This window comes from Vulpes vulpes, chromosome 13 (assembly GCF_048418805.1).
Source record: "Vulpes vulpes isolate BD-2025 chromosome 13, VulVul3, whole genome shotgun sequence".
Classification (NCBI taxonomy): domain Eukaryota; kingdom Metazoa; phylum Chordata; class Mammalia; order Carnivora; family Canidae; genus Vulpes; species Vulpes vulpes.
This window is the reverse complement of record NC_132792.1, coordinates 17,800,098-17,814,649: the sequence shown is the minus strand read 5'-3', so window position 1 is coordinate 17,814,649 and position 14,552 is coordinate 17,800,098. Positions and strand designations below refer to the sequence as shown.

General features: G+C 35.7%; 1 protein-coding gene across 5 annotated transcripts in view; it reads left to right on the top strand.

Moving 5' to 3' along the window:
- Nucleotides 1-14,552, top strand: part of MTBP (MDM2 binding protein) — a 72,494-nt gene that overhangs the window by 14,229 nt on the left and 43,713 nt on the right. For all 5 annotated transcript variants that reach the window (XM_072733998.1, XM_072733999.1, XM_025993396.2 and 2 more), the window contains exon 11: nt 5,681-5,798. In XM_072733998.1, the coding sequence (XP_072590099.1) occupies nt 5,681-5,798 (118 nt within the window). The remainder of the gene's footprint in view (nt 1-5,680; nt 5,799-14,552) is intronic.

Sequence of the window (14,552 nt, the reverse complement as noted above, 5' to 3'; positions counted from 1 at the left end):
GTTTGTTAATCTGTTTTGCATAATCAGTTTACTTCTTTAACATAGGATTTTGGTCCTAATTCATATTAAGATACTTTGGACTTCCCATAATAACACCAAAGTCCTCTGCAGACATGAAATGATGTTGAGTTTTTAGAAGAGATTTTCAAAATTAAGCTTCATGACTGACAATTTCATTAGTTTTAAAATTTGAAAACACATTGTTAACCTACTCCTTCAATATCTCATTTCAGTTATGTGAGAAGATATTCATATGCTTGCATTATCTTTTTTGTGGTAAGACAGGTGGAAGTAAGAAAAACTTCTAAACCCCACTGTATTCTCATTTAGAAGTTTTCAGTTTTTCTTTCTTAATTCTGGTGATGTTTGTGAGATATGTGTCTATTTCAGTGTGTGTATATATATATTTTTAAGTCATGTTTTTGTTTTTTTGTTTTTAAAGATTTTATTTATTCATGAGAGACACACAGAGAGAGAGGCAGAGAGGCAGAGACACAGGCAGAGGGAGAAGCAGGCTCCATGCAAGGAGCCCAATGTGGGACTCGATCCCAGGTATCCAGGATCACACCCTGGGCTGAAGGCAGGTGCTAAACCGCTGAGCCACCCAGGCACCCCAAAGTCATCTATTTGAAGTCAAGTATAGTTGTTAATGGGAAAAACTAAAAGTTTGCTTTTCTTTCTGGTTGTTTACCTACTGTGTTTCTATGAAAATAACTTTTTTTTCAAAAGAATTTTATTTATTTACTTATGAGAGATACAGAGAGAGAGAGGGGCAGAGGGAGAAGCAGGCTCACATGAGGGAGCCTGATGTGGGACTTGATCCTGAGAGTCCAGGATCATGGCCTGAGCTAAAGGCAGACACTCAACCACTGAGCCACCTAGGTGCCCCTATGAAAACAATTTTTTTTTAAGATTTATTTATTTATTTATGATAGACATAGAGAGAGAGGCAGAGACACAGGCAGAGGGAGAAGCAGGCTCCATGCTGGGAGCCCGACGCGGGACGCGATCCTGGGAGTCCAGGATTATACCCTGGGCCAAAGGCAGGTGCTAAACTGCTGAGCCACCCTGGGATCCCCGAAAACAATCTTTAATGCACAGAATATTCATTGACAATATTTACTTAACGTTATCTTACTGTTTTAACAACAAACTATATCAAACAATTCTACAGGGAGGAAAATGATTATTGTAATTATAATTTCCCCATGGCACTATAATCAAATATTGGTTATAATTCCCTTAGAAATTTGATACATAAAGGAAATATGATTTTGGCCTTAAGATGGTTGACTATATGGTAATTTAAAATTTTGTCTTTACAGTTAAGCATCTGAATCTCGCTTTTGGCTCAGGTCATGATATTAGGGTTGGGAGATCAAGCCCTGCATTGATTAGGCTCCACCCTGGAACGTGGAGCCTCCTTAAGATTCCCCCTCTCGCCCTTGCATGTTCTCTCTCAAATAAATCTTAAAATTTGACTTTCAGCCTCTTCCATAAAATTAAGTTTTGAATAAGTATGCCTAAATGTTTATTTGATAAAGTAGCTTTTGAAGCAATAGCCTGAAGTATAATATTAGCTGATGTTTTTATGCTCAAAGTATATCTAATGTGAAATTTAAAATTTTATGTTTTATTTGTCTAACATGTATCTTATTATGTGCTAGACACTGTGCTAAACATTAGGGATCCAGTGATGGATTGCACAGATGAGGACTATCCTCATGGAACTTACATTTTGGTGGGAAAAATAATAAACACTATGAAAACAGGAGCCTGGGTGGCTCATTTGGTTAAGTAGCCACCTCTTGATTTCAGCTCAGGTCATAGTCTCAGGATCATGAGATCCAGCCCTATGTGGGGCTCTGCAGTAAGTGTAGAGCCTCCTTAAGATTCTTTCTTCCTCTTCTTCACCCTTTACACTCCCGCTTTCTCCAAAACAAAACAAAAGAACTCTGAAGAAAATAAGCAGACCATAATAGAGTAATAACATGGAGGATCTACTTTAAACAGATTAGCAAGATCATACATCTTTCAAAAATATGCACATAGAAGTCTTGTGAAGTTGTATAGTTAAAAGAAAAAAACACAAAAAATTAAAAAAAATCTGTTCCTATTTCAGTTCAAGTAATTAGATAGTTCTCTGTATAACCTTATCTAATTCACCTAATTTTGGGGGGCCTCTTTTTTCTAGGAATTGAGAATATCATTTATCATCAGTCACCTCACCTGTGTTATCAAACAGGGAAAGGGAGGAGTATGATAGCATAGAAAGTCTCAAGTAAGAGTGTATGTACTTCAGAAAACTTAGATTTAAGTCCTAGCTGGCTCTACCACTCACTGGCTTTCAACTTTTTAAAATTGTAAACTCTAAGTAATAATCCCTGTTTTATTCATCTCAAAAGTTGCAATGAAAACCAAATTGGAATATTTATATTGTATTTTCAATTGTTTTGTTTTAAATTTGGTAAATTAGATTATCATTTTTATTGCTTCTTGGACAATGACAATGCAACATTCTTGGGGGCACCTGGGTGGCTCATTTGCCTGAGCACCTGACTCTTGATTTCGACTCAGCTCATGATCTCAGTCATGGGATTGAGCCCTGCATTGAGTTCTGTGCTCAGCACAGAGTCAGCTTCGAGTTCTCTTTCTCCTTCTCCCTCTGTATCCTGCCCCTGCTTGCATGCTTTCACTCTTTGTTTCTCTAAAATAAATAAATAAAATATTTAAAGAAATATTAGAATATTCTTTATGAATAAAAGACAAATAAGTGATGGAACTTTGTATAGATGTCCTACTTTAGTGCAGCAAAAGGGATGATTTTTGGAAACATAATTTAGCTAACATAGCTCTAAATGTGAAGCACTGTATCTTCCTTTTATATTGGGTCATAATTAGTCTTTTACATTTTTGAAAAAGTACTTTTGATTTGTGTGCTCATTCTTTGAAGTACTTCTAATGCTTTATAACTTGAGCTTCATTTATTTATTCAACAGTTTTGTGTATGATGCTAGGACAGAGACTGCCTGTTGTGTGTGTGCCAGGTACTTGTTTTAGATCCTGGAGAGAATAAAATGGACAAGGCCCCTCCTTAGGAAGCTTTCATAGTACTTAAAGTCTAGTGATTATATGATCTTAAGTTAACTTCTGACTTTAAAAAAAAAAAACTTTGATTAGCCCCAGAATAAAAATAAAAACCTTTTATAGTAGGTTTTAAAAATAAAACCTTTTATTAGCTTACTAAAAAATAAGAGGATTGTTAAGGGAACATGATATCTACTAATCAATTGTATGACCAGGAAGTTTTTTTTATTTTGTTTCATTTGTTTAAAAAAATTTTTTTTTTTTTGAGAAAAAGAGCATTAGTGGCGTGGGTGAAAGGTGGTAGTGATGAGAGGGACAGAGGGAAAGGGAGAGAGAGACTCTTAAGGAGGCTCTACACCTAGCTTGGAACCCACTGCAGGGCTTGATCTCACAACCCTGAGATCATGGCCTGAGCTGAAATCAAGAGTTGGATGCTTAACACACTGAGTCATCCAAGTACCCTAGGAAATATTTTTTTAAGGAAAGAGTTTGCAAAGTTAGAAACATGATCGCCTTAGTGCCTGCTTGTTTGGGTTGTGCCTACTGAAAAGATTGAATCAAGGTTCAAAATTCAGGTTTGAAATGGTATTTGATTTTTAAATTCTGGGGATAGAATGATAACCTAGAAGCCTTATCCTCAAGTCTCAGAGTGTATCTAATGAGAAGTGCATAAGTGAGAACAAATTATCAGAATCGAAGTTTGTTATGAACCCATAATAACCAATTGACATAAATGTATTATAGGAAATTGTAGCTTATGGGATTTAGAAATATTTATTTTCATATTTATAGCAAATATCTGTTCAAGAATAAGTTGTCTCAGACATTTGGCTATTTCTTTGGCTGGGTAAGACATTTATAATATCAGGCTTTAAGTTGTGCATTGAACTGCATTTAGCATCTCTAATGTATTAAGTAATAACTATAATAATTATATAATTAAGGTATAACTGGGCCCTGATCTAGTATACAGCTGTCTATCCTTTGTGCTAAACACCTTTGTTATGCATTTTAGGCTATATAGTCTTACTCATGCAGGTATGAAGAACTAGAATTTAGTGTTTCAAAAGTTAGATCTTTTTATACTTAATGATTATTTACTGTTGCTAATATCTTTCATTTTTAGTGTCTTCTACGTTGTGAAATACATTTGACTTAGAATAAAAAAAGACGTGGCTGTAATAACAAAGAAAAATAAACATTTAATTTTTCCTTTTTTTGCTCCTAATATATTTATTTGTATACCTAAGAATATAGAAGATAGTAAATAGCAGTAAAACTAATACATTAAAGTATTGACTTAGTATCATATATGTCATGAGACTCATTCATCTACAAAGGACCATTAAAAGTGATTTTTCATTAGATTTAAGATCTATAAAATATCATACTTAAGTTTCCCCAGAGTTAAAAAATGATATTTATTGGGATTTGCTGATTGTTGTAGCTTACATTTCTAACCAAACAGGCAAAATGTAGCTTTCAAAGTATACTTTGTTTTATTCAGTTTGTAATCGAATTGAGAATTTACCTAAATATAATATGCTGGATCCCTGGGTGGCACAGCGGTTTAGCGCCTGCCTTTGGCCCAGGGCACGATCCTGGAGACCTGGGATCGAATCCCACGTCGGGCTCCCAGTGCATGGAGCCTGCTTCTCCCTCTGCCTCTCTCTCTCTCTCTCTCTCTCTCTCTCTCTCTGTGACTATCATAAATAAATTTAAAAAAATTATAAATAAATAAATATAATATGCTGGCTTTGGGAAAAACAAATATTTAATAAACATCTTATGCCCAGCCCTGGGAATGCAAAGATGAATGAGCTGAATTTTCTCATAAATCAGTTGGAAGCTGCTGTATGTTCTCTGGCATAGGATTCATGGTTTCTTTGCATTTTATACTTTAGTAGCATTAAATCTCTGATTTCTAGGAACAGAAATTTTGAAATTACCTACAAATGTATTGTAATTTTGAAACCAGAACAATAATCCATCCAGTCAAAAGGTTATAAAATTATGGCTAAGTATGAAAAAAATCTTTTGATGATGGCATTCCCAGCCTCTCTCACTGTTTGCAGATATACAAAGAAATGACACTACAACCTGAACTTAAAGCAAATATCGTGAATAACAAGGTTTTCAGAAATACATAATTTTTTTTTAAGATTTTATTTATTTATTTATTCATGAGAGATACAGAGAGAGAGAGAGGCAGAGACACAGGCAGAGGGAGAAGGAGGCTCCATGCAGGGAGCCTGATGTGGGACTGGATCCGGGGTGGGACTCGATCTCGAGTCTCCAGTATCATGCCCTGGGCCGAAGGCAGCACTAAACTGCTGAGCCCCCCAGGCTGCCCAGAAATACATAACTTAATGGAAAACGGTTTCTGTGTCTGACTACCTTTGTTGGGTTTTTTACCTTTTTTTTCCCTAACAGTTTGGGCATTGTTTTTGGTTTTCCAGTTTTTATAGTGGACTTATGAGAGAGTATGAAAAAGTACCTGTTATATAGGTGAAATTTGAGTGGAAAATTGTCAGGTGACACTATTTAAGAATTAATTTCAGTGGTCACTAAAAATACGTTCTGTTTTATCTAGGTTGGTGCACTTTTTGTATTGCCGTGTACTATTAGTAACATAATTATTCCACCTCCCAGCCAACTCAGCTCAAGAAAATGGAGAGAATACATAGCTAAAAAGCCTAAGACAATCAGTGGTAAGTAGTAAATTTTTTAAGTTGTTTTATAAAATGGAGATGACATTCTTTATGACAAAATATTATTTATTACTTAGTTTTAAAGCAAAGCCATAGAATTTTAAGATTTTTTATCTCTAATAGCCTACTGTTAGTGACAACAAAGTATATGCTACCTTATATATTCAAAAAAATAACCAGTGATCTAAAGGCAATTTTGGTTAAGTAGATAGCTGATTATATCAAACATGGGTTTCTTAGAGACATTTCAGGAATGAAATTTATGAAATAAAGTAGTTAGGCGTGCCTGGGTGGCTCAGTTGGTTAAGCATCTGCCTTTAGCTCAGGTCAAGATCCTGGGGTCCTGCGATCGAGCCCTGCGTTGGGCTCCCTGCTCTGTGGGGAGTCTGCTTCTCCCTCTCCTTCTTCCCTGACCTCCACTCATGCTCACACATGCACTCTCTCTCTCTCACTCTGTCAAATAAATAAATACAATCTGAAAAAAAAGAAAAGAAAGTGATTAATTTATCATATGGTACATAAAACCTTGTGATTATAGTTTTCTGAAGAAATAGAAGTTATTTAACAATTATATGCTATGCAGTGTTCTACCTACTTTAGAAATATTGGCTCATTTAATTCTTATGATAGCCCTATAAATTTATTTTTATATCCATTTAACAGATTCAGAAATTGGGACTTGAAGAAGTTACAGAGCTGTTAATTGGCAGAATCTTGGTTCAAATCCTGGCTCCGACAGTTAATAGTTCTGTAACTTCTCCAAGGATTTGAACCCAGGCTTTGTTCTTAATCACTGCACTGTATTGCATCTAATGCTTTATTACATTCAAAATATCATTATAAAAATGAAACCTGTTGTAAAATCACACCATTTATATCCAAACTTTAGTATTTTTTGAGGTAATTATGCCTCAAAATGTTAGTTGCTTGCCCCAGTCGTATAGCTAAATGGTGCTTCTTCATAGTTTGCTTATATGTACTTGGTTTTTTTTTGTTGTTGTTGTTGGACAATAATTTGTTTAAATTATCTTTGAGCTTATAGTTAGTTTTCGTGTCCCATGGTATGAAGGGACTAAGATCTGGAATGGAAACATACTGACCTGGATCGTTCTAGAAGAAAATTCTAGAAAGATTCCAGAGCCATAGAATCCTGAGGAGTACAAATTTTATCGGTAGCTTACACAGTATTATATAGGTGAGATGCTGAAATCCATCTTAGCAAATGGTGAATTTGAAATGGAGATGATATCTATATGGAAATTTAAATTTAGAATTTGAAATCAGGTCTATTATGCCTAGAGAATGGTCAGGGCTAGAGATTTAGATTTTGAGTTTACCACCTGTTTTATTTATTTGTAACAAACCAGCCTAAAACTAAGTGGCTTCAAAAAGCAAATGCTTTATTTTTTCATTTTATTTTTATTTATTTTTTAAAAGATTTTATTTATTCATGAGAGACATAGAGGGAGAGGCAGACTCATAGGCAGAGGGAAGAGCAGGCTCCCTGCAGGGACCCTGATGCAGACTTGATCCCAGAACCCTGGGATCATGCCTTGAGCCAAAGGCAGACACTCAACTGCTAAGCCACCCAGGTGTCCCAAAGAGCAAATGCTTTTTGAACTAGGTTTACCTGGGTGGATTCTTTTTTTTTTTTTTTTAAGATTTTATTTATTTTGAGGGGGCGGGCCGGGGAGAGAGCATGAGCGGAGAAAGGGCAGAGGAGAGGGAGAAGCAGACTCCCCGCTGAACAAGGAGCTTGCTCTCAGGACACAGGAATCATTACCTGAGCGAAGCCTGAAGCTTGACCCGCTAACAGGCTTCCCCACCTGGATGGTTCTTCTGCCATTCTCACCAGGGGTCACTGATGCAGCTGCACTGAGCTTATGGATTGTTCAAAAGTTGAACTCAGCTTGGGATGCAGTGGCTGCTATCTTACTTTCTCCATATAATCTCGGAGCCTTTTCCTTGCCCCATGCTTTCTTCATGTGATCTCTAGCAGGTTAGCTGGAATTTTTCCATGGAGGCTTAAGACTCCAAAATGTACAAAAATCAAAACTTCTAGGACTTTTAAGGCTTAGTCCCAGATCTGGCCCAGTGTCACTTTGTTGTTTTTTGTTTGTTTGTTTTAAGATTTTTATTTATTCATTCATGAGAGACAGAGAAAGAAAGAGAGGCAGAGACACAGGCAGAGGGAGAAGCAGGCTCCATGCAGCAAGCCAGACGTGGGACTTGATCCCAGGTTTCCAGGATCACGCCCTGGGCCGAAGGCCAAACTGCTGAGCCATCCAGGGATCCCCCAGTGTCACTTCTACTGTATTCTTTTATTTAAAGCTACTCACAAGAATGGCCCAGGTTCATAGGGGGATTGTGACTAGACAAGGGTGTGAATGCAGAGAAGCCCCCAATGTAAAAGCCTACCATGACTGTGTGCAGGTAATAGTTGAAGCCCTAGGAGTGGCTAGACAAAACCACAGCATGACTAGAGAAGAGAGCCAAAGCTAGGATCTTCAGAAATAACCTGAGTTTAAGGTAAAAGTGAAAGAAAAACTAAAAAGTAGTTTAGCAAATGGTAGTAGAAAGACCCTAGGGGGCTATAATCATTAACATCAACAACAAAATACCATTTATTGCATATTACCAGTGTGGGAAATAAAGGGGAGTCAAACTGGTCCTTCCACTTGACAAAGTAGTTGCACGATCCCAATCAAGTGATGAAGGCACTTTGAAAAATCATTTTTTACTCTGTTTAGTCAACAGTATGAAGGTGAAGTGAAAGATACTTCCAGAATGTATGATCTAACATAATTGTAAGAATTCAGAACAGCTTCCTGGCGGAACAGGTATTGTTAATATAGTTTGTTGCACTGTACTAGTACATAAAGAAGTGCAGCTTTGGCCCTTCTCAACTCCTCCCAGGGAATAGACGTATATATGGTGATTTTGGCAGATGCTAAAACAAAAACAGAAATAGATTTGCTAGGTGGAAGTAGTCAATTTCACTTACTTTACATGAAATCCTAGGATAATATTTATCCATTTTTCAACATTACACGTGTGTAAGGCTTACTATGAATTGAATATTAATATCTCCTAATTAAACTTGACTGTGATCTGGACAGCCCATTATTAATTTTTCCTTTGTAACTTTTATAAAGGTAATTTATTGATTTAGAATTTATTCTTAAGTGGATTTTTTTCCCATGCTTTTTATTGCAACTTTAAGAAACTACCTTAAAAAAAGAAAAAAACTACCTTAGCATATGACTTGATTTGATTTCTTTAAATTATCACCTCTTGAAATTTGGAGAATAATATTGGTAACTTCTGAATAATAAGACATATATCACATGACAATCTTCCAAGGCAGATTGTTGATTACTGATTAGGCTGTATCATTAAATGCTGATTATGCTGCTACTTTACGGTATTTTTTTTTTTTATCTTGGAAGTAGAAACAATCAAATTGGACAGCTGATTATTAAGTTCTATTCTACCCATAGCCCTTTCTGTAGGGGAAATTATTTATTTCATGACAGAACTCCTTTTGTAAAAGAGGAGCCAAGTTTTAGCTAGCATAAAGTTTTAATAGCTCTTACTTAGGAAAACATCATATCCCATTATAGTGCCACTACAAGTAGCTTCTCTCACTATTCTAAAGATATCAACTATTAGATGAAACTCTTAAATCAATGTTCTGTGTTCCTGAAACTTACTACATTATGTCCAGCTCTGCTTTTGGCTGGACTGTTGGCTCTGCATCTCCCCTGTCATCCATGCTAAACTGTATACGGTTCCTTTAAGCTATTCTCTGATTTTAATCCTTTATGACCTTATTGTTCATTCATTCATTCCTTTAGTCAGTCACACCTTTCATTCATTTTTTTGAGATTGAGTAAATATTATGTATCAGGCATGGTAAAATAATCTGGAGATTAGTAATGAGCAAGGTAGACTTGATTCCTCCTTTCCTGGAATTTATTTATTTATTTTTTTGAAGATGTATTTACTTACTTATGATAGACACAGAGAGAGGGAGAGAGGCAGAGACATAGGCAGAGGGATAAACAGGCTCCGTGCTGGGAGCCCGACGCGGGACTCGATAAACAGGCTCCGTGCTGGGAGCCCGACGCAGGACTCGATCCTGGGACTCCAGGATTGCGCCCTGGGCCAAAGGCAGGCGCCAAACCACTGAGCCACCCAGGGATCCTCTGGAATTTAAACTATAATAGAAAATAGATATCAAGGGGCACCTGTGTGGCTCAGTGGTTGAGCATCTGCCTTGGCTCATGTTGTTATCTGGAAGTCCTGGGATCGAGTTCTGCATCATGCTCCCTGCAGGGAGCCTACTTCTCCCTCTGCCTATGTCTCTGCCTCTTTCTCCATGTCTCTCATGAGTAAATAAATAAAATCTTAAAAAAAAAAAAAAAGAAAGAAATATCAAGAAGCCATTACAAGTCTTACTTAATTATACCATTGTATTCAATAGCAACCAACCATAAATCCAGAAGAGATAGTACTTGAAAAAAGTTAGATGTGGAAAGACTATTTATTATGCTAACATTTGTGGTAAAAACAACAATTTGGAGTATGTGTGTAAGCACTTGTATGTATTTGTTTATATAAATAGAAGTTTTGCATTAAATATTCAGTTTTTCAGCAGATACTATTATCGAATATCCACAGTACAGTAGGCACTGTTACACATGCTGGACCAGCAGTGAATAGAACAAAGTCCATGTTCTCAGGAAGCTTACATGACTGTGGAGGTAATGAGTTTAGGTTTTACCCCAGAAGCCCATATGGCTAGGCCTCTCAGTTTTGAGGGGCCTTTACTCCAGTCATTTTCTCATTCAGGACCTAATTTGCCATCCCATCGAAAATTGCAAACAGACTCTTCTCCTGACTTTATATTCATTTCTCCAACTTTATTTTTTTTCTTGTTGGTACTTACCACTACCTAATATAGTATGTGTCTTTTTCTCTCACTCAAAGCCAGAGGAGACAAGATGGAGTTTTTTATTTTTATTCATTTCTTTATTTTCAGTGCCTGGAACAGTGCCTGATACTTATTAGGTACTCAAAAATAGTTGTTAAGTAATACATGAGATTTATATTTCCAGGTAGTGATATTTGTTGTCTGGAAAAGTAAAAAAATTTTGAATGGATTCCACCCATACAACGTGAATCAAAATATTTGCCCCAGTTTTTGTCTGTTCCTTAGGTTTAACAAATCATCTCTGATGAAATAACATACATATATATATTAATTTGAACCATATGGTATTGCTGTACTTGTATATCAAAAATTGTTAGGTATCAGCAGTTGCATATGGTTTGACCTAAAATAGAAAAACAATGTTCCAACTGAATTATGCTTAAATTAAACATAGCCAAAGAATGATTTTTAACAGTAATTTTCAGTGAAATAGCTAGAAAGTATTATGATACTAAGAAAAATGCAAAAGAACTATGTGAACAGGGAACGCCTGGGTGGCTCAGTGGTTGAGCATCTGCCTTTGGCTCAGGTCATGATCCCTACGTCACGGGATCGAGTCTCACATCAGGCTCCCTGCGAGGAACCTGCTTCCCCCTCTGCCTATGTCTCTGCCTCTCTCATGAATAAATAAATAAAATCTTTAAAAACAAAAACATAACTATATGAACAAATGCAACTGAATTACTCTGAAGAAAGGCTTCTATATGTAAAACTTGTACTGAAAAGCCAGTTGTGTAATGAAAAGTGCCTGGCTTACCATATGTTCACAGAGAAGTTTTACAGAATTGTCAAAAGATTCAATATTGATCATTGCCTAACTATACATTACAAATGAATAATCTGAAGTATAGAGAAATAAAGAAACTTCTCTAATATCACAGGGTACAATCAGAATTTTCACCCAAGTCTGAATGTATCCACAGACCATCCAGATAATTTTACTATCTTGAGTTCTATTGTTGTCTCATTTTTTTTTAATTGGAATTCTTTTGAAAGAGAATATTTTAAAGGTACTCTTGAAAAAAGTTACTGTTTTGTTGACAGACAAGTGTCTTCTAGTAAAAGTATTTTTAAAGGGACTAGATTAATAAGGACTAATGAAATGTTTTGAATTGATGAATCATGTGCCTTCTTGATTCTCAAATCAGTGTGATAAGAGTGTTTCAAAATAATGAGCTGAAACTAATAAGGTTAAAATGAAATAACACTGGGTTCAGGGCATTATTGCAGATGGTAGGACTTCTGGTAATGAACACTAGCAGCAACTTTACTGTGTTAACTTTTATTGAATATACCATTCAATGGCATCCTCGTTGTCTTTAAGCATATATAGAATGTTGCCCAGGATAGACCATGTATATATTAAGTGATTAAATAAGGCTAATAAATTTAAAAGGGTAGAAATAATGCCCAGTATGTTCTTAAATTACAATAGAATTAAATTAGAAGTTAGCAAATACCAACGTGAGGAATACTTTAAATATTTGGAAATTAGACTCTTCTAAATAACCCATAGGTCTAAAAAGAAACCAAAGGGGAAATTAGAAAATGTTTTTAACTAATAAAACCAAAACATATCAAATTATGGATAGCATGTAAGTCAGTACTAAGAAGATTGTAAATGCTTATCACAGAAGAAAGATCTAAAATTAGTAATCCAAACATGAACCTCAGGAAGCTAGAAGACTGATTCCAAGTTAATTAGGAAGAAGGAATGAGACCAGAAGTCAGTGAATAAAATGCTGAAGACTACATCTAACAAAGAAAGTGCAAGATCTGTACACTGAAAACTACAAAACTTACTGAGAGTAATTAAAGAAAATAGAAGTAAATGAAAAGATACACCGTGTTTGTGAATTGGGAAACTCTATTTTAAGATGGTACTTCCCTCTGAATTGACCCATAGATTTAATTCATCTCTAACAAAATCCCAAGAGGACTTTTCATAGAAATTGACAAACTGATACAAAATTTATATGGAATTGCAAAGGTCTTAGAATGGCTAAACAATGTTGAAAAGGAAGAACGACTTTTGGGAACTTACATTACCTGATTCACAACTTCACAGCTATAAAGCCACAGTATTCAAGACAGTGTGGTATTGAAGGAAGAACATACATGTATCAATGGAACAGTATAGAAATAAAGATACCAATGGGAAAAAGTCTCCTTAACACAGTGCTGAAAGAACTGGATATCCATATGTAAGATTTTTATGTAAAAATTATCTCTAAATGGACTATATAACTAAATGCAAGCATTAAAACTATAAAACATCTCTAAGAAAATATATCAACCAAAAGGATCTATAAAAAGAAAAAGAATCTATAAATTCACCCAAACTAAAAATGTCTACTTTCAAAAAAAAAAAACTAAGAAAAATTATTTATTTTTTTAATTTTATTTTTTAAAAGATTTATTTATTTATTTTAGAGAGAGTCATGTGTGCAGGAGCAGAGGAAGGGGCACAGGGAAAGGGAAACAAGCAGTCTCCCTGCTGAGCATGGAGCCTGACCTGGGGTTTGATCCCTGAACCCTGAGATCATGATGTGAGTCAAAATCAAGAATTGGATGCTTAACCTCCTGAGCCACCCAGGCACCCCAGAAAAAATTTTTAAAAACTGCTAAGAAAAAACATTTCCTATTTTTTTTGTTTTTTATTTTCCTTCTTTATTTGAGAGAGAGAGAAAACAAGAAATGGGGAGGGCCAGAGGGAGAGAGAAAGAATGTGAAGCAGACTCCCTGCTGAGGGGGAGCCCAACGTGGGGCTTGATCCCAGGACCCTGAGATTCATGACCTGAGCTGAAGGCAGGTGCTTAACCAACTGAGGCACCCAGAAAAAACATTTCCAGTCATGTCAACAGTGGACAGATACATAAAAAAAAAAAAAAAAAAATCTTGCAACCCAATTAATAAATAGGTAAGAGACTTGAGTAGACATTTCATTAAGATACATGAATAGCTAATAAAGTACATGAAAGATGTTTAACATCATTAGTCTTCTGGGAAATGCAAATTAAAACCACAATGCAATTCTATAATATGCTTACTAGAATGGCCATTATTAAAAACAGTGACTATCAAATGTTGATGAGGATGTGAAGAAACTGCAAATCTCACGCATAGCTGGTGATGGTGTAAAATGGCATAGATACTCTGGAAAACAGTGTAGCAGTTAAACTTACACTTAACTGTGCAACTCAGTATTTCTATTCCTAGGTATTTATCCAGGAGAAATGAGAACATATGTTCACACAAACACTTGCAAGTAACTGTTAATAAGAGCCATATTTATAGTAGCTAAGAACTGGAAACTATGCAAATATCCATATGAATAGATAAACACAGTTTGTTTTGTCCGTACAGTGGAATATTGCTTAACATATTGAGGCATGACAAATTTTGGGTGTACCTAAATATGGTAAGTTTATATCGAATTTCTATAAAAAGCTAAAGGTCCAGAAAGAAGATCAGTGGTTGCCTGAAGCCAGGAATAGGAGGGGAGATTGGCTGCAGAAAGATAATGGGAGTTTTCCAAAACTGGATTATAGTGATGGATGCATAATTATATAATTTCCTTAAGTTAATCACATTTATACTTTGATATGTGTACATTATACCTCATTAAAACTTTTTGTGAGAGAGAGATGGAAGGAAAGAGAGAGGCAAGGAGGTAAGGCAGGAAGGAAGGAAGGTCAAAAAGGAAGAAAGTCTATCGGGGTCCTACCTGAAAACAGTTAAATACAAATTTCTGGGGA